This window comes from Etheostoma spectabile, unplaced genomic scaffold (genome assembly GCF_008692095.1).
Source record: "Etheostoma spectabile isolate EspeVRDwgs_2016 unplaced genomic scaffold, UIUC_Espe_1.0 scaffold00569357, whole genome shotgun sequence".
NCBI lineage: Eukaryota > Metazoa > Chordata > Actinopteri > Perciformes > Percidae > Etheostoma > Etheostoma spectabile.
This window is the reverse complement of record NW_022605084.1, coordinates 1-25,948: the sequence shown is the minus strand read 5'-3', so window position 1 is coordinate 25,948 and position 25,948 is coordinate 1. Positions and strand designations below refer to the sequence as shown.

Below are 25,948 nucleotides of genomic sequence, written 5' to 3'. Positions count from 1 at the left end.
GTTAATAGTTGGATATAAAATAATACAGTGAGTGATTTCTTATCATAATCACTGGCTTTGGTAAAGTCTCTGCCGTTCTTCCCAATGCCAATATTTGAAACTTGTGATAATCAGGATCAAAAAAACAATTAATATGGGGTGTGTGGGAAAATATTTCTGATAATTAGTTATTCTTCTTTTACAAACTTCAAAACACAGAAACAAACAGATTGATGCACCGTCAGTATTTTAACTCTTATCCCTGTATACCTGTTGTTCAATGTGTTGTCCTCCTTCTGCCTCTTAATACAAAAATATGTGTATGTTGGTCCAAAGTTATGTGAAGAGTGTGTTCTTTTAGGCTTGATATCTAGACTACCCATTGGCAGCAAATGTAATTTGCAGCTAGGGTCAGTCTAGCAACTCTCCGTTGGCTTGCAATCTGCAATTACCAAATTCTGGTCAGGCCAATCACATCGTGTATAGATTCGGTGGGCAGGCTTAATGATGTAATGATGGCAGAGTTGCAATGGTTCCGGTGATTCCTCGCTATTTGAAACAAAGAAGATGGCTTCTGCTAACGAACAGCGGACCTTTGAATCGGCTTTCAACACAAAGAAAGCAGATTGTGACGGACATCCGACCAAAAAGAGGGACATTCTGCTGAATTTCTGGCGGCACCAGAGCACCCCGGAAGTGAAACGTTGTGGGTATAGACTAGGTATATGCAGGTTTAAGTCACACAAATGAGAATTTGAAACTCGATTTGGACCTGACTGTTTTGACAATTACACTTACTTGAGACTTCACAGCCATATGACTTTATTCGGCATCCAAACTATTGAGTCTCATTTTAGCCAGAGACTTCAGTTCTTCTAATTATTATATTTAGTTTTTTTGGGGCATTTAAGGCCTTTGATTGACAGGACAGCTGAAGACATGAAAGGGCAGAAAGAGGGTAATGATATGCAGCAAAGGACCACAGGTCGGAGTTGAACCCAGGCGCACTGCACAAAACTACACATATTGTCAATAAAAACCCATTACGGTTTCATGATACACACACACACACACACACACACACACACACACACACACACACACACACACACACACAAAGGCGCACAACAAGCAGAGTCTGGCGAGCGATGACAGCGATGTCTTACTGCAAGCAATTTCCTAATTGCCAGCTTATAGTCTTATTTAAACTATTAAAATCAAATACTCATCAGAAAGAGAGAGAGAAATAAGGATTGATTATTGCAATTTTAAGCATACAAGAGGAATGTGTAATGGTATTTAATTTTACATTTTAAATCTGTTTCTGCTCATTCTATCCACCTCCAGCTGTTGTGCGCTCTTCCCATGCTGTCTGCTGTGTTGTCTGAGAGTAATGTTTTCTGAAACCCACGCACATGTGCACACACCCACACACACGGTCATATGGCTGAGTTAACTTGACAGATTGTCATCAGAATACTGTAATGGGACTCAAACCCCACCTACATCCCAACACACACACACACACACGCACATGCACACACACACAGCAATGAAGTGTCACTGAGGGGGAGATGATTGACAGGTCTTGAGATAGTCATGGAGAGTAATGTGATCCCTGGACAACAGTCTGAACAGCAGGTAGTTTGATAAAATACAGCAACCGAGACTTGGTATTTAAGCAACTCACGTGTGTGTGTGTGTGTGTGTGTGTGTTTGTGTGTCTGTGTGTTTGAGTGTGTGTCTGTGTGAGTGTATTTCTTCCTTGATTTGCATGTGAGTACTCTTAATTGCTGCAGGGTTGCAGTACAGCAAGTGTTGAAGTATGATGAGTACAATTTTGTAACCAGCAGCGCAGCAATTATCTGCTGAGTTAAAGTGCCCATATTGTTGAAAAAACACTTTTTTCTGGGATTCGGGGTGCTATTTTGTGACTCTGATGCTTCCACACGAATACAAACTTAGAAAAAAAATTATTCATGCTGTTTTGAGCGAGATATAGGTTTCTGAATGTCCTCTGCCTTCATTCTCCGGGGGAGCTGTTCAAAATCTGCACAGCTTTCTACGTCACTAGCCGAGACGAGGTGGCTAACTGTAGCACAGGCTAGCGCTGACGTGCTAGCTTGTTCTCAATGGCAAAACACTGCTACAACACACGCTAGTTCACCATAATCTACAAAAGAACTACTTCCTGTCCCTGTTCTGCAGGTATTCCACAAGTGGCCCTCATTTAGAAGAAGTCTCCAAGCTAATCCTGCCTTGTGCTGATCAAAGTTGGAGAAAGAGTTATCTAGCTGATGTGATCTTATCTAGCTACTGTACATGTGCAACTCCCAAAAAGATAGTATAGAAGTGAGATGCCTCACTCTGTAGCTAAAACAGAGACCTAAACACACAGGGTGAAAACAAGATCCGCAGCAATGTGCAGTATAACAAAAACGTGTTTTCTTTTGAAAATTAAACGATGTAAACCTATTCTGGTACAACCTCAAAATCCAATTATGAAGCTGAAAATGAGCATAATATGGGCGCTTTAAAGGGATGAATTCACAATTAGAATCATAACTTCTACCAGTTTAGAAGCAATTGCATTCTGCAATACTTTTATATTAGAAAATCTATGGAAATCACAAAGTGGGGCTGCAACAGAAATGTATTACATTACTTATCAAGTCTGCAAAACTTGTCCCTTTTTTACCAAATCTTGTGTAGGAAATTCCCAGGAAATGTTGACTCATGTCAAAGGTGAAATATTTTGTTCTAAAAAAGGAGCTAAATTCAAAGGAAGATTGATGTATAGCACATAGGGGCGGATCTATAGGGGGGCAAGGCTGACCCCCCCAATGTAGCGCCTTGCCCCCCCCCAGCTGCCGCCCTAACTTTGTTGTTCAAAAAATGCAAAAAACAACTGCCACTATTTCAGTAAGCTTCTTAAAAAACAACAACAAAGACTTAATTTAAATTAAATACTAATAAATAATACCTGTAGATGTAATCTTAGCCCTCTGCTCCTCTAATACTTCATGCATCAAATGTGCAGAGCGGTATTCACACTGTAATTTGTCTTCTGTTTGTTGACTTATTTCTCTACCAGCTCCTGATAACGCCAATTTTAGTTTTAAGGATTGTAGCATGTTACTTTTGTTATTGATCAATCTTTAATTAATCAGTCATTTTTCCAAATCATCAAATCCTCAGGACCATAACATGTCTAAAATTATTGAAACATGCCCATCACAATTTCCCAGACTTAATTCCATTTTACATTTCATAGTCTGAAATGATTCATTTTTTTCTTTACCAAATGATTACTTCTTGTTTGGTTCAGATAAACTTGGCAGTGGAGGACAAATACATTTATTTTTTGTTAGAGTCAAACAAATATCATTAGTCTATATTGATTTATATTACAACGTCCAAAGATGTGCGTAGGCAAGCCTCCCAGCATGCACCAGGGCACTAAACTCAATGATTTCTTGCATTGTCACTGGCGTTCTGTTCTACATCCTGTTTTACAGTACATTTCTACTGTTTAAACTTAGAGAGATGTTCTGATGATTAATCTGAACCATGGATCTCAGCAACCTCAAATCCAAAATGTGTCCTTGTCCTTACTTACCCTTATTAAAGCACTCTAATAAAAGTATATTGCTTGCAATGAAATATGCTTCAGTTAAATCAGGTGAAGTTGTATTAAATGATTGAGACGAGGAATGGAAATTATTCACTTTCACCTGCCTTGGTTGAATTGGCTTGCACATTTACGTGTGTTGTAATATGTCGGCTTAATATTGTGGACAAGGTTATTCCACGCGTGTTCTATTCAAACTACAATGTGATCAAGTTTAATAAACACCATTCTAGTTGTGTTCATAGCTGCATATGTTTTTTATTGGCGGTACATTTGCTTTCCCTTGCTAACTTTTTTATTGTGCCGTCAAAATGATGTAAGGGAGAAATGCAATACAACTGCAAGTTGTCGCAGTTGACAATATGCTTTATGGAAACCCTGTTCGTGGTTTATTAGTAGGCAGACGTACTTGGCTTGTGTTGTCATGCAGAAAGGTTTTCTCACAGCTGATGTTTATGGTGGCTGAGACGCTTCAACTTAGATTCAAAAGCTACAAAAGAAATACAAAAGTCACAACACAAATGCTTTGAAGAACTGACACATGCCTGAATCATGATGTATTTGGAGCAGTGATGTTTCTTTCTGCTTTCTGTTGTCATGTTCTGCTGCCTTATAAACCCTGAGGGAGTCACCTTGTCAGGTGGTCAACTGGAATATCTTCAATTGGCATTGGAGGAATATGTTGATTTGTCATGACAGGGAGTTTGATTTCTTGTATTGCTACTATGGTTTTTTTGTGCTCTGCATCAGGTTCTACAATAACCCTACTGTTTTTACACATTCACTATTGCCATAGTTAGTTAGATTGTGACTGAAGTTTTGTGCACAATCTGTGACATTGTCCCCAATTTGAGCACTTAAAGTAGTATGGATCAAAGCAAGTCCGAGGCTGTCCATGAGTCTGGGGTTTGGCGGCTTGAGCCCTGGCCCTTCCTGTCCACATGATGAAGGATCTTTGATCTAGACACTAACCCCCAATTTCCTCTCAATAAGTAGACCATGGTAAAATGAAAACACAGCCCTGGAATACACAAGGTCACAACCGAAAAAGAAGATGAAATATTTCAGAGATTGTGAACCATTAGTGTGCTTTAACATTTTGTTTTGTTTTTTTGGGTGTGTGTACGGTGACAGTGTCAAGTTTCATTTTTGGTTCCAACAACAAACAAAAAAACTGAAAGTAAAGTATTAAAAAATACATATATGTAAAAAAAAATCAATGAGAAACACAGCAAATCTTCACATTTAAGAAGCGGGTCAATGTTTGCCATTTTTCTATTTAACTTAAATGATCAATTAATTATCAAAATTGTTGACAATAGTGTACAGAACTGTGTAGTGAAACCCCCTTAAAACTATTACCACTATAAGCATCTAGCTGCCACATGATCTGTTAACGTTTGTAGTATTATAAAGTTTCTGTCTATCCTTTATTGTTGGACGTGGGTGTTTGTTTGTTTCCTTATCAGTGTGTTTGTTTTTCTGTAGGTGTTCGGGGGGCGTTGAGGTGATGCATGTCCCCCGATCATCCCAGTGGAGGAGCCAGATAATGACGAGTGGCTTTGGCTGCTGAACTCCCCCCTCCCCTCCCCCAACACCACCACCCTCATCCCTCCTTGGCTCCCTCCATCTCTGATGGCTCTATGGGGCGTCGTCAGTCTCAGCCTTCACTGCTGGGTGTGTTTACGGTCTACGGTAACAGCAGCAGCAGCGACAGCCAGCCTCCCCAATGACAAGCCCGGGGGCCCCCTGGACTGGCTCCTGTCTGATAAAGGACCTTTTCACCACTCACCAGAGTACATTGACTTTGTGGAGAAGAACCGGCAAGGCTTCTCCACTAGATACAAGATAAACAGGTGAGGAATGACATCAGGAGGAAGAGGCACTTAACACTGTATTTACTCCTGCTTTATCACTACTCCTATTATATAAATGACAAATCTCCCAGCAGCCACATCAAACTGTCTCCATGCTTGTCCTTTGAAAGATCGACTGTGTGTAAATGGAGGCCACATACAGAATCTGATGATGTTCATGTGTTTACATATTCAGATGAGTATAACTCACAAAGTCGCAGTGTGTTGTCCTTAGCTGCAGCCAGTGCTCATAAGCTCTAATGGTTTGTCTCCATTGTCCTCATCATTTCCATGCTCCGCATTTATCTCTATGGGAGCAGCCGTGCAAAGCATTCTGGTAGCGTCACGGGGACTTGGAGAAGCGGGTGTCATGTTGCCCGCTACTCATTTGCATAAAGTTGAATCCAGTCAACTTTGACGCCAGCCACAGCTAACATTGGTTTCTTTTCTTTGAGCTAGCATGCTACTCAGATGTCTTTAGAACAAGTCAGTAACGCTAGCTGACCAGGTACCAGTTTGTGTTCGCTCACTCACATTACTATCGCAAACTAATCAGACTAACTCATCGATCTCTAGATGCAAAGACATTTTTTTTCAGGCAGTAGTTCCACATTTTTGCAAATTTTCTGGACTAATTTACTTTCTTGCTAAGAGTGAGATGAGTCCAAATTCAAATCCAGTGTTGTGTCTGTAAATGTGAAGCGACAGTACAGCTACCAGCCAGTTAGCTAAGCTGGAAACAGGAAACTAGCCGGGCTTGGCCTGGTCCAAAACTAACAAAATTGGCCTGTCTGTGTCTAAGGCTTTTGTTTGTTTAATCTGTAATAGAAATGGTCATAAATATAACCCCCACCCCCCCAAAAAAAATTATATAACCCACAGTAAAACCACAAAATGTAATTTACAATTACTCCGCAACATGAGAAGGGAATATTTCCAAAAAAGGTCAAACTATTCTTTTAAATGTTGTTACCACTGCATTTGTTACCAACAGTTAACTGTTTAAATCTACAGCTGCCCAAAGGTTGAGGACCTCCAATATAGCTATCAGACACACTGCAATGCTTTTCTACAATTTCATCAGTATTATTTTCATTGTGTGTATGTCCAAGTTTTGCTTTGGGTGGAAACATTTTGCAAGGAGGATCTTACAGTATAAACCTAATCAGCATCATTATTAGATGTTGAAAGAGAGACTGCAGGTTTTTCACTCATACTGAAAGTTTCCTGTATACCGCAAACCTGAAATTTTGAAGTAAGAGAGAAATATAGATTTAGCAAGGTGTTCATCATAATTCATGGGAACCATGAACTTCAGCAACCTCAAGCCCACCCAAACTATGTTCTTACCTGGCCCTTAATAAAACACTCTGGTGAGAATTACATGGCTTGCAATGGCACGTGCCACAGTTAAATAAGTTAAAGTTAAATGAAATGATAGGACGAATGAAGGGAGTGAGCCTGGCAGAATTAACTTAAACGTGAACATGTGTTGTAATATGTTGGTTTGGAACATTATTATTAACTGTTCACCATTACAACTCCTTAACTATGTAAATATCGTACATATTCAACTTTATTTATATTCCTACTCTGATATTTATATACTCTTGGAATTGTAACACTGATTTCTCTTCGTGGATCAAAAAAGTATTTCTGATTCTGATTGAAGTTGTGGACAGGATTATTACAGGGCGTTTATGGTACAGTAACAGCAGATATGATGAGATGTTCAGAGCTCCAGAAGGTTTTTATTAGCAGTACATTTGCTTTTCCTCGCAAACTTTTTTCATTGCAACATCAAATGATGTAAGGGAGAAATTCAAAACATATATTAGAGCACACAGTGGACACTCTGCTTAATGAAAACCATATTCATGGTTATTCAGACTGCATTAGTTGCCCTGCGTGTCATACAGAACAGGTTTCTCACAGCCGATGTTCACTATATGTCTGGCACATGCCTTGACAGGATCACGATGTATTTCATCCAGACACGTTGCTGTCTGCTGGCTATACATCACATCCCGCTGTCTTCGAAGCCCTCAGGGAGTCACCTGATCAGGTGGTCAACTGAAATATGTTGATTAGCTCTGGAATAAGAAGATGATTTGTCATGACAGCGACACAGTCTGAGGCATCGGCATGCAAGCAAATTAATGAAGATTGTGTCATGAATCATATCCGTCGTCATTTAGGAGGATGTTGTCCAGGCTCCTGGAAATAGACAGACAGGGTTCCTGACATGTATGGATCGGTGCAAGGATGCTTTATGGTTTCTGTGATCGGTTGCCGCGTTAGAGCTTTTTAATATTTCCTTCTCTGGCAAAAGGCAGCGATCCATTGGAGCTTTGCTGCATGGGCAGCAAGATTAATAGTCTTATCATGTGGCCAAGTGATTAGTGAGCTCTTAGTACTTATTACTCTGCATTATCACAGAATCCCCTGAGAGGCTTCTGTCAGCTGCAAGGTGTGTTTAAGGCTCTCTAGATTACCACAATGCGGCATTGATTAATAGTGATGATATTAAAAGGAAAAACGGAAAAAGTAAATAGTCTGTAAATCTTCTTAAATTGAATTTACTTGGATTCAGTCCCATTCAATTTCAGAAATACAATCTGACGAATATATAGCGGTGGCTTCTGTTTTGTCAAATAATAGCTCTCCTTTAGTGCCTGTGCTGGTGGGATGAAATGTGGGGGTGATAATTTTGGCTCATAAAAAAAACAGTAGGGTTGTTTTATTAAAGAAAGTGGGCCCACTGCGATCTCTCAAGTGGGCCGGCATTATGCTTCTGCTGTGCAACAGAGGTCCTTACATTTCCAAATCAAGCTCTAACCCCCACGTACAAACAAGAAGAGAAAGTGATCCTCCGTGGCAAAGATTCCTGAACCATTCTGTCTTGTAAAAGTAAAAAAAAAAGAAAAAAAGAAATGTCTTTCTACTACTCTCAACAGGTTGAAACTGTGTTTGATAAGAAAACATCAGCCTTTGGTTGAACTGCTCACAACTCAGAGAGTTTCTTTTTTGATAAATAGCAGAATGATACTTTTTTTCTTTTAATTTGACACAATTTGCTGAAACATCGGTGCTTTAGCTGTGCAAGGCAAACTGGCATAGTGATGTGTACTCTAAGAAACAAAATTGGTTATAAGTTGCATTTTTAGTCCATGTGTGAGTAAGTGTGTGTGTTGTGTGTTTGTGTGTGTGGTGGTGGGGGGGCGTTGATCACCTCCTGAAATAAGTTTTAGCAAACCGGAGCAAGTGTGACATGCCCACCCTTAACTTTATCAAACGAAATCAGCCATCTGATGTAAGAGCCACTTCAAGCACAATAAACAACATCAGCTTTCCTCAACCACAGGGGAGTCTGCAGGTGCTCTGAAGAGGGCTGAGGGGAGTTTTAGTTTTAGAGCGGACTCCCTCAGCGCTGCTTCTCAGCACCCCACTGCTAGATTCCTACTGATGTGTTTTGTCCCTTTTCTGCTTCTGAAATTCCCTCAGAGGTTTTGGCATCTCCAAGTTGCTCCTTTTGGTAAAAAAAAAGCTGGTGAGGGAAGAATGATACATGGTAGTTGTTAATCCTAAAGAAACTTTTCCTCAGCTGTACATCAGCCGTAATATCAGAGAAAGTCATAGTCTTAAGAGACATTATCCCTTAAATCAGCTGCATTAACGGCTCAGTTTCTACTTTAGTTCTCACTTTTATTCAATTTTTTAATGCTGTAGGCAACTGCAGGCAATTTCTCTATAGTTAAGCTGTCCCATAGTTTGATTCAATATGTGCAGTAAAGTGCATATAGAGGGGAGCCTCACTTTGGCTTCCATTTTATCGTCATATCAGGTTTAGCTACACTATTAGCATGGATAGATGGCAGTGTCAGTTGGTCGGTTGGTTAATCGGTCTACCGCTTTGGTTCAGACTGAAATATCTCCAAAATATTGGATTGATTGCCATACACAGTTTGTAGAGAGATTCATGGTCCCCACAGGATGAAGCCTACGGACTTCGGTGATCCCCAGACTTGTCTTCTAGCACCCCCCATGAGTCAGTGGTCTCATTTAATCCTTAACTTTCCATATCATCAATTCACATGTTTATTTGTCCAATATTTGGTTCATAACCAAATATCTGCATAATGAATGACATTGCATTCAGCCGCTGATGTAATATGTGTTTAGTGCTACTTAGCACATGTTAGCATGCTAACACACAAAACTAAGATGGTGAACATGGTGAACGTTATGTTACGGTCTTAATCATGCTGACTCAATGCCATGTTAAAAATCAAAAAAGAACCCATTAAATATGCATTTTTAGTGATCTGCTTTCTGACTGCTACTAATATTCACACAGTGTGTTACGTTATTGATGAAGAAGTGCCACATTTTGATAAACTAGTTATGCTTAGCCTCAAAGGTCCACGCACCTGCTTAACTCTAAGTGTCTCAGCAGTTTCTGTGCTGAATACGATACCTTGTATTTCTTTTGATGTGAGGAACTTTCATCAATATGTGTCAGTGGCCATTGCTCACTTCCAACAATAGTAATGTGCACAGATACATTCTCAGCTTGTGTTTGTTTTAAATGATAATTTTTGACTTTCCATTTTCATTTTGTGCAGAAATAGAGGACAGAGGTTATTGAAAGTGACAGTCTTATTTTCTGGTCAGGTCTTACTCATGTGTAGTCCTTTGCTAAATCCTAATAAATGCTTTAGGACTTAGGAAGATGGATCACATGAATCTGAGCTTGGAATTACAGTGTTTGAGCTACCTCAGCAGTGATGGAGTAATAAATTCCCACCATGTTAGCCCTCTACTTAATGTCCCACCTTACTGATTGAATTTAATCGGATTTTTAGCAAGGCAGGAAGGAAATGAAAGGAAGGAAATGAAAGATGGTTTGTGTTCTTGTGTCTGTGTGTGTTTTGGCTAGTCAGTGGAGGGCATACCCATTGCTTCCAGTGCAAACACAATGTGGGCCTTCCGCCTTAGCCACCTGTCCACGAGAAACACTGCCAAGGGAAAGCAGCCATATTCACCAGGGTGAAGGCAGGAGGGTTGACGTGTATTTGGCCGCATTCTGAACATATTGCGTTTGGATAATGGATGTGATTATTTTTTTATTGCATAATAATTAATTATACACCTCATTTAAGTGGAGAAAATGCTTTAAATAGTATAAAACTATTTGAACATTAGTCCGCATGCCAGCGAATAAATGTGGATACAACAACAGACACACAGTGAATTATGTATGTATAATATATAATCCTACTTAACTAGTATCAGCTCAATGTATTTAAGATATCACATGCCTGCCGAAAAATGGGCCCTGTAACATATTTTATTATTAAATATGTTACTAATGTCTCTTTTTTTGTCAAACCTCCACAACGCTGGGTCAGTGCTGGGGTACTATTCTGGGATATGGGGGAAAAAACACTCTTGATTGTTTGTATTTCTTTTGACGAATCACAATTGTCTCGGGCAGTACTGAGACCACAATGCAGAAAATATGCCCCTGCAAAATATATAGCGGAGATAGCAGAATGAAAGACACTTCAGGCTTTATCCCAGCAATGTCCATCCAGTAAGCCAGACTACTGAAGCATCAATGCATACATTTTCTTGTTGCATCTGTTCAAGGTGTAGCTCATTTTGACTACTTTATATGCAGTTGGGTATAGTCCAGTGGTTGTCTATCCCTATCCAAAGGGTCACAAGATAAATCCGGGGGGTTGTGAGATGATTAATGGGGTAGAAAACAAGGAAAGCTCAGGAAAAACAAATTTGTATTTATATTTTGGACTTTTCTCCAATCTTTGCTTTTCTTGTGAACTACTGGATGAGTTTCCCTCTTTGGACCTTAACATTTAATTAAATATGACCACCTGAGAATCTGTGCTATCAACTCAATGACACACAAACGATCCCAACTAGACACTGCTGTTTTGTTTTGGTCACAAGCCAAAAAGATTGGCAACCTCTGGTTTAATCTTTATACATTTTATGTAAGTGTATACGCATATGGTAATTAGTAACTAGTCAATACAGTGAGGTAAAATGTAGAATAATTCCCACTGAAGTAGAAGTAGAAAGAAACTCGCAAAAATGCATGAGGGACTTTTACTTTACGTACTTACTTATTACGTACTTACGTAATTACTTATTTACTTACTCACTTACTTATTTACTTAGTCACTTACTGACTTACTTACTTACCCTTCCTCTGGTGTTAGCTTTCTGCTGCCATCTGTAGTGTTAGCGGGTCATTTTGGACCCGTGTATTAAATTAGCCATAAAATACCCTAAAAACAATCTTTTATCATCCATGTTTTCTTAACTCTTGTTTAGCTGGTTGGGCTCCCTTATCCATGAAAGATTGGTATTAATATTTTTTTTGTGGCCCCCTGGCCCTTTGTTTTAACAGCATACCCCTCGTTTTCAATGTCATAAAAGTGGTCAATGAACCTTAAGAGTAGAAGGCACAAAATAATCAGTTGTTCTTTTACCTGAGTGTAACTGAGAGATATTAAAACAAATTTTTAAATGTTCAACAAAAAAAAGATTTTAATTTTAATATTATCAAATATAGTAACATCTATGGTGTTTCGGGTCATTTTGGACCCGTATATATTTGATTCAAGAAAAGGGCAAAAACAAGTCTTTTTTTCCCACACAATAGAACTTTAATACAATATTTAACAATATGAAAAACAGAACAGTCATAAATAATAATAAATTACAATAAAACAAAGATTTGCAAATAAATAAACAAAAAACAATCGAGAAAATCACATCAAAAGAAATCAAGTACTTGTTCTATCAATACTCTGTGCAAAGAACATGCTGTCACGGTACGGCATAAAGGAGGACCCAAACGCAGAGTAGGCAGGCAAGGCAGGAATGATTTATTGACAAAGTCCAAAAACATAAGAAGCAAAGGGTGGAGTCCAAAAAACACTCCACAGAAAAACGCAGGCACTGTAGAAGGTGAGCAGGCCACAGGGAAAAATGCGTGGGGAAAAACTCACAGGGAATGACAGGACTGCAGGCAGGATGACGAGGCACGGTAGGCACGCGGGCAGGGAATAAGAAGGCACGACTAGGAAAACAAACTGGTGGCACACGGGGAGACGGCAAGGTTGACAGCTCACAGGACGACGGCAAACAGGCAAACAAACTGGAATGATCCAACAAGAGACAAAGGAAACACTGGGGTTAAATACAGGAGGTAATGAGGTAACGGGGAACAGGTGAGACATCAGGTGGATCCATTAGGGCGGGCTGGACAATCAGAGAAACAAAGTGAAGCTAGACAGACTAGACACGACAAGACAGGAAGCTGACTATCAAAATAACACAGAAGTAGAACAAACAGACACTTACCGGGAATCACAAGACAGAACCACACAGGACCGGGGAAAACCAAGAAATAAACACAGGGAAGGCCAAACGGGGAAAATAACCCCCAACAAAACCCCAAACCACAACACATGCCTGTGTGTGTGTGTGTTTAGATGCATGTGTTGCAAAAGTGACACTTTTAGTGTGTTCTTTGCAGATATATTTGTTGCAGGTGAAGCACACTATGTAGGTTTTTCTGTCCATATTGCTAGGGCAGACCTGACACCTCTTTCTTTTTGAGCGAGGTGGTCCCACTGGCATTGTGATGTGGATGTGGATGGAGTGCTTGAGGCAGGGCTGGCTGATGAGGGGAAGGTGATGCTGATGCTCTTCTTGTTGCTGTGGATGTGGATGGCGTGTTTGGTGACCGCTGCAGCTGTCTGACCAAGTCTGCAGCAGCTTGTTTTAGCATCACAGGCTGCCCAGATTTTTATGCCATATTTGCCTGGCTTGCTGGGCATGTTTGCCGGAACGGGCATTTTCCTCGAAAGGGAGAAAACGTTCATCCACTGTCACCTCTGGCCCTGGGTTGAACATCAGTGGAAAAGTTGCACCCATCTCTCCCAAACATCCCTGATAGGAGCAAGCTTGTCAGATTTTGCTCTGTGTCTCGATTGTCAAATCTGAGGACTCTTGAATCATCTGAAAGGTCCGAAGAGACATTGTTGCCCGCCCGAAAATATTTCTGCCCGTTGATGCATCCCAGAGACTCTCAGTTGCCTCATTGCTGGATCTGTAAACTCCAGCAAGGAGGAGAACACCAATGTAGGCATCCAGGTACGTCTCATCAATGTCTTTCCATGTGTTGCCATGGACTTTTTTTCCCTCAGGTTTGTCATAGCAATTATGACTTTTTTTAGTGACAATGGCAAAAAAGATCAAAGCACGTCTTGATGTCACTTACTCTTGTCACAGCAAACCTCGTGACCCCAGGGGTCATTTTGATGATGTTTGCAGCAGCTGTCCTTCCATGCACATCAGGAGGAACTGTACTCCAACGGATGTTGCCATTTTTGGATTGGAATAATTCAGCAGGAGCAGCTTCAGCACCAGTGACCTCCTCTTCAGACTGATCAGTTGTGTCTGTTTCTTCCAATTGGTACTCCACATCATCTTCGTTCTCAGAGGCCTGCTCATCTCCATCGCTAAAATCCTGTGTGTCCTCTGCCTCATTTGCAGCAAAGATGTGATCCAAAGCTTCATTTACAGTAAATCTTCTCCTCATTCTTGCATCCTGTGATTTGGAGATGTGTACTCTGCAAGTCACCACCTCTACACTCAAATGGCTTGACAAGCCTGGACATGTCTCCCTTTGTTTGTTCTTGCAAAAAGGCAAAGAGAAAAGCCCCTAAATGAAGCCCAAGTGGTTGGAGGAAGAGGCTGTTGGTTGACTGTGTGTTCATGATTTAATTTTGGGCATTTTTTATTGTTTTATAATAGAAAATTTTAACCGGGTCACAAATGACCCGAACACCACAAAAGTCATTTTTTTCACCAGAGCACTTTATAATTTAGTAAAAACAAAAAAAAAGATTTTACTTTGTTTAAATGGAAGTCCCTGACAAAGTCAAAAAGTTTCAACTCAAAAAACAAATGTATGAAGTGCTTTTATGCATGTTAAAACTCAAAACGGGTCCGTCGGGACCCTAACACCATAGGAAGGTTACAGAACTTTAGTTAATCTACCAGGTTAGTTTCCACCACTTGCAGACATGATGAACCAGCTAAGAAGAAAATGGGCCTCTTAGAAAATTTTGAGAAAATTCAACAACTTGGCTATGATTGCTACCAAAGTGTTAAACCGATGAAACTGATGTACCTTGGTGAAAAGGAGCAACAGAAATGATAATAATAATGACTTAGCTGGTTGTAGGGAGCATTGCAGCCCCGAAAGTCAACTCTGTGGTGAAACCCATTTCATTTCCTCCTCTCCCTGCAGGATGAACCATTTGGCCTAGCGAGGGGTTTAAGATAAGACGGGGGTAGCTTATCACATTTAACGATAACTGAAGAAATGAAAGACAGCAGGGATTTGCGACTCTTTCTGTACCTGTTCTCTACCTCCCCCCCTCCCTCTTCCGCTCCCTCCCTGTGATTCCTCTTCTTGCACAGAACGTACTGCGGCAAGCTGCAAAGCACAACTCAAGAGACACAGTGTCCCATTTGAAGAGGTCATTTATTTGTATGGCAAGAAATGAGGTGAAGATTAATAGCTACACTAGATATATCTGAGCAAGAGATTAGTCAAAGGCTTTGTCTGAATACAACAGTGTCAGCAAAAAGGTCATTGGCTACCACATATCCATTTAAAATCATTATGTTTCCTTCCACCTTTGCCTACAGTTTCTGCTTAACATTGTTCAAATCAGTGTCTTGGTTTGTGATAACAGAAATAGGAATTATTATGTTATAGTATTATTATGTATTGCAGATCTTTGCCCCCAGCTTATCTAACTTGTGTGTGCAGCAGTTTAAATTCTCAGGGATTTACACTGTGTATCATTCAAACATCTGGGTGTTTGAGCTTTCCTCATTACTCCTGGTTTAATGTGATATATACCCTTTCAAAAGGCCACACTCCCTCCATCCATCATCAGCAGCCAAGGTTGCTCAACCCGTTCTGATTACAGCAGTCAAGCTTTTATTTTGGAGAGAGAAAAGAGCAACATTTGACTGATAGAACGATGCAGTTTACATAAATTCACTGACTGTTTATTTTCTTGTCACACAATGTAATCCGACAAAAATATTGCTCCAGTATAGACAATTAATCATGTTCATTTCTACTTGGCCCAGTGGTTTTGATATCCATGTAGAAAGGGCTATTTTGGTGGCTTTCTAAAAAAGTTTCAGAATGTAGCCATTCAAAAAACTTTTTAAACGAACAGAGTGCTTTCTTAAAAGGCAGACGGCTCTCTGCCATCTGCCTTTCCCGTTCCTTTCTTCTGATATAAGTGTGATTATATGAGTAAATTGGGGGCAGTGCCAGGCGGATAGGAAAAATTGGCACCGTACTTTTGTAGCCTCCCCGAGAATATTTCAAAGTAATCACAACCGATCTGTTATAATTACAGTTGTGATATCTGTCCGTGACTTCATAACTGTCTCTTTATACATTCAGTGACATGCAGATTTGTAATGGAGGCAAAATGCTTGCAAAAATAAATACATTCTCCCCTATGGCGTAATATCAGACTTGTACTTTTTTAAACATCAAAGATAGTTATGGTCTTCAAACTGAGTTTTTGTTTTTGCACATTCAATTAGTTCTAGTTACAGATGCTGAAACAGGTTATTTCTCTGTAGGTGGGTTGCTTAGCTTATTTTCCTTCTGCATCATGATTTCACATTAATACCAACCCACACATAAATACGCTGCCTTTATCTACATTTGAGCTATTCTTACTTTCTCAAAATGTTGATGAAACATTGAAAGAGCCCTGCTGCTCCTCTAATTACGTTCTTGATGTAGATGAGAGCTCATTTCCTCTAATAACTAAGTATTATGCTTTTATAAAAAAACATAATTCTTACTAGATACATAAGTAACCTGTTTTTGGGAGTAAAGTAAACTAAAATAATTAGATTGCAAACATCCCTTGGGTTTGTATGTCATTTAAGCCTTTAAAAGGAAATGTCAAGTGTTAACCTTATTAACCTTAACCAACATTGGTATTGATTCTCTTTTAATCAAGGAGTCTCTTTTAATCAAGTGCTAAAACTTTATATGCAATATGTCAAGCAGCAGGTATTCTGTCAGGGGCAGCACTAAAATGTTATTTGTGAATTAAGCAAAACTGAGAAACGTAGAAATCATTTCTACAGGTAAAGACAGGTATGACATCATATTTTAGGGCCTTCAAGCCCGAAGCGGAGCTATGGATTTGGAATTACTGAGCTAAATGCTCACTTCTGAGAGCATATTTTCAGTAAAGCAAGCTAGTTTGACCTTGCATTTTTGATCTTGTGCTGCCTTAGTCATAAAGAGTTTTGCCATTGGTTATTTTATCCAATATGTCATGACAGCAGGTTAGCCATGGTCAGAGTACAACTTGTTGCTTTGTCTGCTCGGGGCTAGTGGAAGCACTCTCATCGAAAATAGTTCATTGAATTTTCTGTGGGAGGTACTGAGCTTGACGACCTGGCATTGCAGTTTACTGGGTACATGTGCAGGCAAATACTGTGTGGTTTGAAGCTTTGTATCCATATCCACACAGTATAAAATATCTGTCTGAAACATTGTATTATATAAAAAGCACAGCCTTTACAAGTTTAATGGCTATATCACTTTAAATGTTTTGTTTAAAAGATGTTATGGTTCCCATTAAGCTGTCAATCAGTCTGTTTTAGATGGAAAGTTTTGTAGTAGTTTGTGTAGTTTCTTCACTGCTAAAATTGTATTTTAGCTATGCAAGTGACATAACATCGTTTTTTTCAATTGGTCCAGACTGACATATCTCAACAACTATTGGATAGATTGCTATTGATTTTGGTAAAAACATGCATGGTCACAAGATGATAAATAATAATCCTACATCCCCTGATCTTTACTGTAGTGTCAACAGCAGGAGGTCAAGGTTTTAACTTGTCCTATGAAATTTTTCAATCATTTCATTTTCCTCCAGGACCATCTTGAGTTTGACAGTTGACTGGGGGGTGGATTTACATGAAATTTGGAACATTATGTTGACCAGAGAGTAATAAATAGTGGTTTACCATTTAAATGCCTGCAATGAATCTTGCTCATAATCCAATTGCTAAATAAGGATTATTTTTTTAGCAAACTAAACTGGATTATATTAAGATTCTTAAATAGTAGTTCAGTTTAATTGTTTTAGATGACTTATTTGACTTTGCAGAGCTATACAGATGAAGTACGCCATGCACACTTCTTTTCTCCTAACAAAATATTAACCTAATTTTATCAGCCTAAAATACCTACTGATGTTCCAAATGTCAGACAAACAAAACACAAAAAAACTAAATGAATAATTGGAATTCATAGCATGCTCTCTCTGTTGAGCTGAATGTGTAAGTGCAAGTCAGCAGTACACAAATGTAGGCTATCTGTGAAGGACACTTCCCATAGACATCTTCCACTCTTCCTTGAAATGTTTGGTAGAAGAATAACTTTGTATATGAGTCAAAGCACTGCTAAGTGAAACATCAGTTCAAATAGCTTTTCCTTGAGGAAATGTTTTGCCAAAAGTATGAAACAGAATGTGTGCAGGGTGCCAAGTTGGACTTTACATTTGCATCCTTCCGTTCCTTGAGTTCCTTCTCCATTCCTGCTGGCTGCGCTATCATTGTGTTTATTGTCAGCCACAGTGGAACAGCGAGCAGAAGACCTCCAGTGCATCCTGAATGCCTTTGTAAAGGCATACAGGGCCCTGGGTTTAGACGTAAACATCAAGAAGAACCCGAGCCTCCTTCAACCTCCACCAACTCAGCCCACCATAAAAGTGGACAACATCATCCTTGAAAATGTTGACCACTTCCCTTACCTTGGCAACCTCCTCTCCTCAAAAGCTAACATTGACTCTGAAATCAATCATTGCCTGAGCTGTCCCAGTGGTGCATACATCATACTTAGGAAAATAGTCTTTGAAGACAAACAAAACTCCTGGTCTACAAATCTTTGGTCCTCCCCACCGTGCTGTATGGGTGCGAGTCATGGGCGACCCACAGCAGGCACCTGAGAGCCTTGAAACTACATCATCAAAGACACTTAAGGAAGATTCTGAGGATCAACTGGGAGGACAGATGTACCAACATCAATGGACTGGCCATGTTATTCTCATGTCAAATACTTGTCTCCCTAAACAGATTTTTTACACCCGGTGGTCCAAGAAAACGTTTCAAGATCAGCCTAAAGAAGTTCAAAATTCCGGTAAGCAACTGGGAGCAGATCGTTTTGGACAGGATTGCTGGAAGACAACTGTGCAGGAAGGAGCTTTGTGCCATGAAATGGAACTCCGCTGTGTCACAGAGACAAAGCGACAGCACCGCAAGGAAAAAGAGAAATATGCTCCTCTTCCACTCACCACCTCCACTTTCCCGTGCCCACACTGCACCAACATACATGGATGACACATTGGCCTGTACAGCCAATCTAATAACCCCCTAGAAGACAACCCTAAGGGATAGGACAGTCATCAGACAGTCGTTTTGAATGGGCGCCAATGAAGATGATGTGTCAATGCAATAACTAGTGCTGTCAAAATATTTAATCGTGAATAATCACATTAATGTCATAGTTAACTCGCAATTAATCACACATTTGTATTTATTCTAAATGTCCCTTGATTTCTTTTTGTCCCACTATTTTTTTTTCATTTTAATGCTCTTATCAACATGGAAAAATGGATCAGATTGCTTTGTGCAAATGTTTTTTTTTTTTTTTTTTTTATTGAAAACAACATTGTCATGTCTTTTAAATGGAACCATTTGGCAACTTTTTAAAAAGTAAACTTCCATTCAGAATCTTACTGGCGTGCTTGGTGTTTGTTTCCGGTATAGCTAGATCCGGTGTGGTGTTATAGTATACTAACGTTACTAGATGTTGCAACAGCTTGTGAAAAAACTACGTTTGCTGGGCCAAAAAGAACGTTAATCTCATGATTAAAAGTGTATGCCGTTGAAGTGGGTTTGCGTTAATGCCGTTAATACTGTGTTTAGCTGACAGCACTAGTAATAGCACTTTCAAATATGTGAGGCAATCAATTTTGAAAATGTCCAAGGCATATCAATGAGATTCATATAAGCCCAGCATATACTGTAAGATGTACTTATGGTTGGGGTCAGACATACAGTGTTACAGAAGAACATGAAAAGGCAACAAAAGTGCTGCTTTTACTGCTTTCATTTTTATGGGATTTTTGCAAACACTTTGTTTCTCTTTCATTACATTATGTATTTTCTATTTGAGCAATGGGGCTATTTCTTGTACCACCTTGTACTTTATTCATTTCAATGCATATCTCTGTCATGATGGACTATTAAGGAAAGCATCTGTCAGCTGTACAGCAGGAGCACATTTCCGTTCCAGGTGACAATCATGGTTTCAAATAATACCAGTTTTTGTTCTGGATGTTTTTTTTTTTTTTTTCTTTTCTACTGTCTTCTCACTAGCTTTCTCTCTTTTCTCATTTTCTCTTTCTTTCTTTCTTTCTCCATCAATTCACTTTCACCTTGGTTCAGGCTGTATCGCCATGGTTGAGGGAGTCTTCCATTGCAAAAGCAGAGAATGACAATGAATTAATATCACTACTTTCTCTTTCTCCTTTTCACTGTCTCTCTCTTCTAGTCATTTATTCTGCTTACCTAGGCAAATGATGTACCTAAATGATGTCGCTACAGTACAAGAAGCAGAGGAGAAATAGCCCTCTGCAGGCTCACCCCTCTACCTTAGCAGTACTGCGGCTGCCATAATGACTATTCTCATTCTGAATTAATTGTTTGATTATTGTTGACTAATTAATGCATCATTTAGTTCATAAAATTAAAAAGAAATCTGAGAAAGTCAAAAATGTCAAGAGCTCAAGGCGATGTTTCTAAATCGCTTCAACCAACAGTCCAAACTGAAAGATATTCCGATTACTGTCATATTAAAAGAGAGAGACCACATTAAGGCATTAATGTAGGTATTTCTTTGGTAAACACTTTACATGCTAAGTTAATTGTTTTAAATGTGTATGACGTTTTTGTTAATACATTTAAAAATCAACTTGTTATTTTTTTTTCCTTACCACACTGTTAACCAAACTCCACACTTAATACAGTGTATGCTTATATTTGTTGTTTTGTTTTGTTTTTCCTAGGGAGTTTGGGAGATGGAAGGTGAACAACTTAGCAGTGGAAAGGAGAGATTTCTTGGCATCTTCGTTACCTCTGACTCCTGAGTTCATCAGGAACATTCGACTGCTGGGCCGCAGGCCCACCACCCAGATGATCACTGACAATCTAATCAGGAAGTATGGGACTCACTTCCTGTTGTCAGCTACACTGGAGGTAAACAAAGAAACTGTTAAGCTTAAACACAAATAGGTAGATTACATTGTTTTAGTATCTTTATGTTAACTAATTGAAACCTTGGAATAAATTGGCCAAACAGACTCCACCAGTATTCAGTTTGTTCACAAAGCCATGCACCCTTTTCATTTTCTGCATACTAGCTCACCATGTATGAAATTGAGGCACATAAAAAAATCAACGTGATCACCGGAACAATGGGTTCTTGATTTCAGGCAGACGTTGACAAAAGAGGTCTGCTCATTGTTAGTGAGCCACCCTTAATGTATTTGGATGAAAATGATGTTGTTGCTGGCAGATTGTATCATCTGTTGCCAGTTTAATAATTTAGAGTAATTGTTGAAAACTGTCCTTTTGTAATGTTTCAATTGACTTGACCCAAGATGATGATCAGGCTAACTGAATGCAGCAAGTATGCAAATAAGGTTGAAAACACAGACATTAAGAGAAGTAGTGTTGTATTACAATGTTGCAGTGTGAGGAAAAATGTGCTTTTAGGAATTACTTCCCTCCCAGATGATATAGGCTATAGTTAAGTATACAAGTTGTGTTGATAAAAGCTTTTAGAGTTTGGTCCCCTAGGCGTTGCATATGGAAAACAGATGGACATGGCACAATAACTCAGTCATAGTAAGTAACTAAATAACACATCAGCAAAATAATATGCCACTGGCAGCACAGATATTGCTCTTCTGAGATATATTTTATGAATACATGTAAAAGCCTGTGTAATGTAAACCCGCCACTCCTCGTCACAGTCACCCCATTTTTGGTTTCGGCAGTGTGATGAATGGACGAGCATTAATGGTCCTCTGAGTGAAGAAAAAAAAGGGGAAAAAAATATTTTTAAATGCAAGATAGGTCCAGGCAAGTCTTGCAAAGCCGATTTGCTTTTACAGAGCAACACTTGTCAATTATTTAGACCTTACTCCTGACTTAAAAAAGGTCACTGTTGTGAGTGGCTGCATACAATGCAAACCTATCAGCTGCCTGAGCTGATGCAGCTTCTCACTCTGGCTCCCAGCCAGCACTTAGTCATATGAAGAGAGGAGAATGAGGAGTTTGACTTGGCTTGTTGCCAGAGATATGCCTCTGTGGTTCTGAATGGATTGCCTCTGTGTTGAGAAACATATGGACTTAATGAAATTAATAAATAGATTGTGGTATTAAGAGGGTGCCCTTCAGCAGCTGAGGAAGAAAAGCAGTGGGCAGAAAATGGCCTTAAGCATTAACACTGCATTATGATGAGGAATATGATGTGCAGTGTCTGGGGACTCTTAAGCAATGAGTGTGCGGCACCTTGCCCCTATACTTATGAAGTGCTGATTGCTGTGATAGGCGGCTACTGATTAGCATGAGATGTGGTATCCTAATTGTGGTCAAGTGTCTTTGTACCCCGAGGGCTCCTGCATGGTGCCCCTGTGTATCTCCTGGAGCAGAGCCGTGGGCAGGTTTTAAAAGTATGGCAGAGTGTTTTAATTGTTGATTATTTGGAATATATTCAAAACAACAAAAAGTTGTTGTCAGCTGCTGTGAAAAGAGTGGCAACAACAGACACTCAAACCTCATTTACAGAAAGTCAGTACAAGAGCCGTGAAAAGACCTGACATGAATTGGCACACATTTTGATTTACAAGTGATTTGCTAGAAGAGTAGCACATTAACACATCAGCGATGAGTGCAAAAGATATAAACAAACACCAAAAATCACTTAAACACTTAAGATTATTAACTCTTTGATTTTCTGTCAGAGTAACACACCACAATCCTTTGAGAAGTCCTAATAATAATAATAGATGATGTGCACACCCTTAAAAAAAAAATCAAACTAGCATTTTGTTTTAAATGTTATGTTTCTGTGCAGGAGAAGAGGCCTTAACGATATTTGTTGACAAGAGGAAGCTGAGTAAGAAAGCAGAGGTGAGCGATTACTCGGGTAACTCCTCCACTGTGACTCTGGAAGCTCTGCACCAGCTGGCTGCCTCCTATTTCATCGACAGGGAGAGCACTCTGCGCAAGCTGCACCACATCCAGATCGCCTCCACTGCCATCAAGGTAATGCCTTCGTTTCTCTGTTGTTGATTCTTGGGCACATTCACACACTGATGCATTGGTTACTTAACAGTCAATTGTTGACATAGGCGAGCTGACAACCTAGGATGGAAAAAAAGCTAGAAGGCTGGTAGTCTTTGTGGATTACTGTCTCTCCTACTTCTTGGGCAACGTTTTGTTGCTTTTGTTCCTACAGTATTTTCTCTCATATTTGTACAAAATTAAAATTTCTGCAAATTGTTTTCCTGTGTTTATGTAGAAAATACCAATCCACCTGAGATCACGTATGTAATTACCTAGACTAAAACAAATTACTAAATTAGGCAACATTTGTTTGGCAACATTTTTTTACTAGATACAAACAGTTGTATCTAATAAAGCAGAGTACATTTGTTCAAATTATATTAAAGAAAACGTTCTACTGCTACGGGGGTGGGGGGGGAGGGGTGACGTATTTTCTTTGGCAGCAGAGACCCCCCCAAAAAAAAAAAAAAAAAAGGAAACATTTAATCTTGTTTTCTTTTTATCCTTTGCTATTAAGTAGCAGACTGGCTTTGATCGTAAAGATGAGCATGCACAAAATCTCCGTACATGATGGTGGGTTGAAGGATTTACGTCTCACTGCCAACTGGAGCTGCTAACGTGGGAAACTACCTAGAGAGCGTCTTATGACACTTCCCTTCTTTAAAAAAGACAGCACAAACACAATTACCATAGCTGGGAGTGATACTATATGATATTCTGTCCCAAACTAACTATAGTATATCAGAAGCAAGTTGAACTTGAAATATTTTCTCAGGGCAGCATTGCATCTAATTGGTTCTCGCTGCCGTCCAATTGGTGACAGCAGGAGGCGGGACATGGGCGATTCAATAAACGATGCCTTTGGCATTGTCAAATTAGTAAATAGCAAAGTATGGAGAGCAACTATGGTACAGGAAGTTAGTCTTGACACAATTATAAGATACACAATTTTTGTCTCTGATAACAACCTTTCTATCTAATTCCTAACAGGTAATAAATAAACAGCATATGTTAAATATAAAAGCTCAAAATGTCATATGAAAGACATACAAGAAGTATCAGTAAGACATACAAGAAGACTTAAGATAAGATAAATGGTATAAAAGAAGACTTCTAAACCAATAAATTCAGTCTTTAATAGGTTTAAAATTATGCAAACTCTCTGTGTACATATTCATCTCTACAGTGCACACACTGGAAACAATCCCAGATTCCAAGGTCTTTCTCAAATTTCTCTGCGCCTTCCAGTTGTCATTTGCAAAGTAAAAAAAAAAATATTGTGTTATAATACAATTCAAACGGTGACAAAAATACAGTGGATAGTTTTTATCAACCTGCTTGTGATGAGACGTGAACTTCAGCCTCTGTGAACACATCCGGTCTGGAGGAAGCTCCGTGATGAACACATATGGTGAAGGGAAGATAAATGAGTCTTGTGAAACACAGCGTCCAGACAGGTTTCTGCCTCCGGTTGTCACCTTCAGGCAGCATATGGGGTTAATGAGGCTACATAGCAGAGGATATCCTCTCTGCCTTTTTTTCATTCCTCAGAACACAGCAGCAGTCTGCTCAAAGTGTGTCTTTTCTCTGCTGTAGATGAACATGAATCAGAATCCCTGACTTATATCAAAGCTCTGTCCTCTCACTACATTGTGTTCAGCGGGGGTTCTTTTGCAGCCAAGGTGGCCGCATCAGAGGTTCGGCAGCAGATGCCTTTTTCTGTAGCTATAGAGGGGAATAGAAGAAGAGAGATGTGTGTGCTTTCATGCTCTAAAAGCAGTCATCTGGCGTAACTGACAGGTAGGAAGTGGAAAGAGGAGAGATTCACCTCCGTCACTGGTAGAAAGTGAGTCAAAGGAGCGACAGATTCTCCACGCTCGTGCATCATTTCCACAGGGCATTGACCCACGCAGCAGCGGAACAGATAAATAAGCAATCCTCTGCATGAATTTGAAATCGAACAAGTTGAGGAATGAATGAGAAAGGGCTGGTGAGACAAAGAAGCCCCCCCACCCCCCTTCTTTTGCCCCCATGCAAAGGGGAAATTGAAGCACATTTGGAGGAAAGGCATGTTACTGTTGTGGTGTGCTTGGGATTGGCTGTAGTAATTTGGGCTCTCTGGAAGAAGTCACGGCCCAGAGCAGAGACTGTGATCAGGTCGGCTTGTTTGTGAGTAATAATGAGTAATAACCACAGTTGTTCAAGAGCATCTGGGGTCATTTTTGTTACCTTTGAGAATTCACAGACTGAATCGATGACGATATTCCACTCAGGCCATATTTGCTAGTGTGTCTGGCACACAGCAAGGACACAGCAGGAATCTCTGGTTTCATATTTTCATTTAGTCGGCTGCCTCCCAATTGTATTGTGTTCTCATTTTGGTAGAGAAATAGCCTACATTTTTGCTTTCCCAGTCTCAAGCGATTGCTTTTTGGACTATCACAGAGTAGATAGACGGCTAACTTCCTTGTGTACTCTATGATCACACTCAAACGACTCTTTATTTTAACAGCATATTCATGGCATGAGGACACCAAATAGTAAAATAAAACAAAAACTGCCACAGCGATACATTTCAAACCAAAAAACAAAAACTTAAGCTCCCACATATTACTCAAAAGCTAATACAATTTAAGACTTAAAACTTCTAGTCATTATCACCATTTCCTGAATAATTTGCTCTCTACGAAAGATAGGTTTCTCAGGAGCTGGTGGAGACCAAACTAGAGCTAAAATCAGTGCAAGTTAGTTGTAATTTAAAAAAAAAATTGCTGCATGTGGGCAATGATTGAAACGATCCTCTTCTGCTGCTTCTTGCTCTGACTCTTCTGTTTAAATGAGTCAGTGAAATATTTTATATGCACTGTAGCACCTGGACTAAAAGTTCACATCATGTCATAATGAATACTTAATACAATACAAAATTAACATATACAAAGGAAAAGTGCAAATCTTTCACAAA

General features: G+C 39.5%; 1 protein-coding gene across 1 annotated transcript; it reads left to right on the top strand.

Annotated features, from left to right (window-relative positions):
- Nucleotides 1–5,080: 5,080 nt before the first annotated feature.
- On the top strand, nucleotides 5,081–22,965 carry LOC116684887 (BMP/retinoic acid-inducible neural-specific protein 3-like; the record flags this gene model as incomplete). Its single annotated transcript, XM_032510278.1, has 4 exons — nucleotides 5,081–5,466; nucleotides 20,700–20,889; nucleotides 21,126–21,144; nucleotides 22,775–22,965. Coding segments are annotated over exons 1-4 (621 nt in total), but the record flags the coding sequence as incomplete, so codon positions are not given.
- Between the last annotated feature and the right edge of the window lie 2,983 nt (nucleotides 22,966–25,948).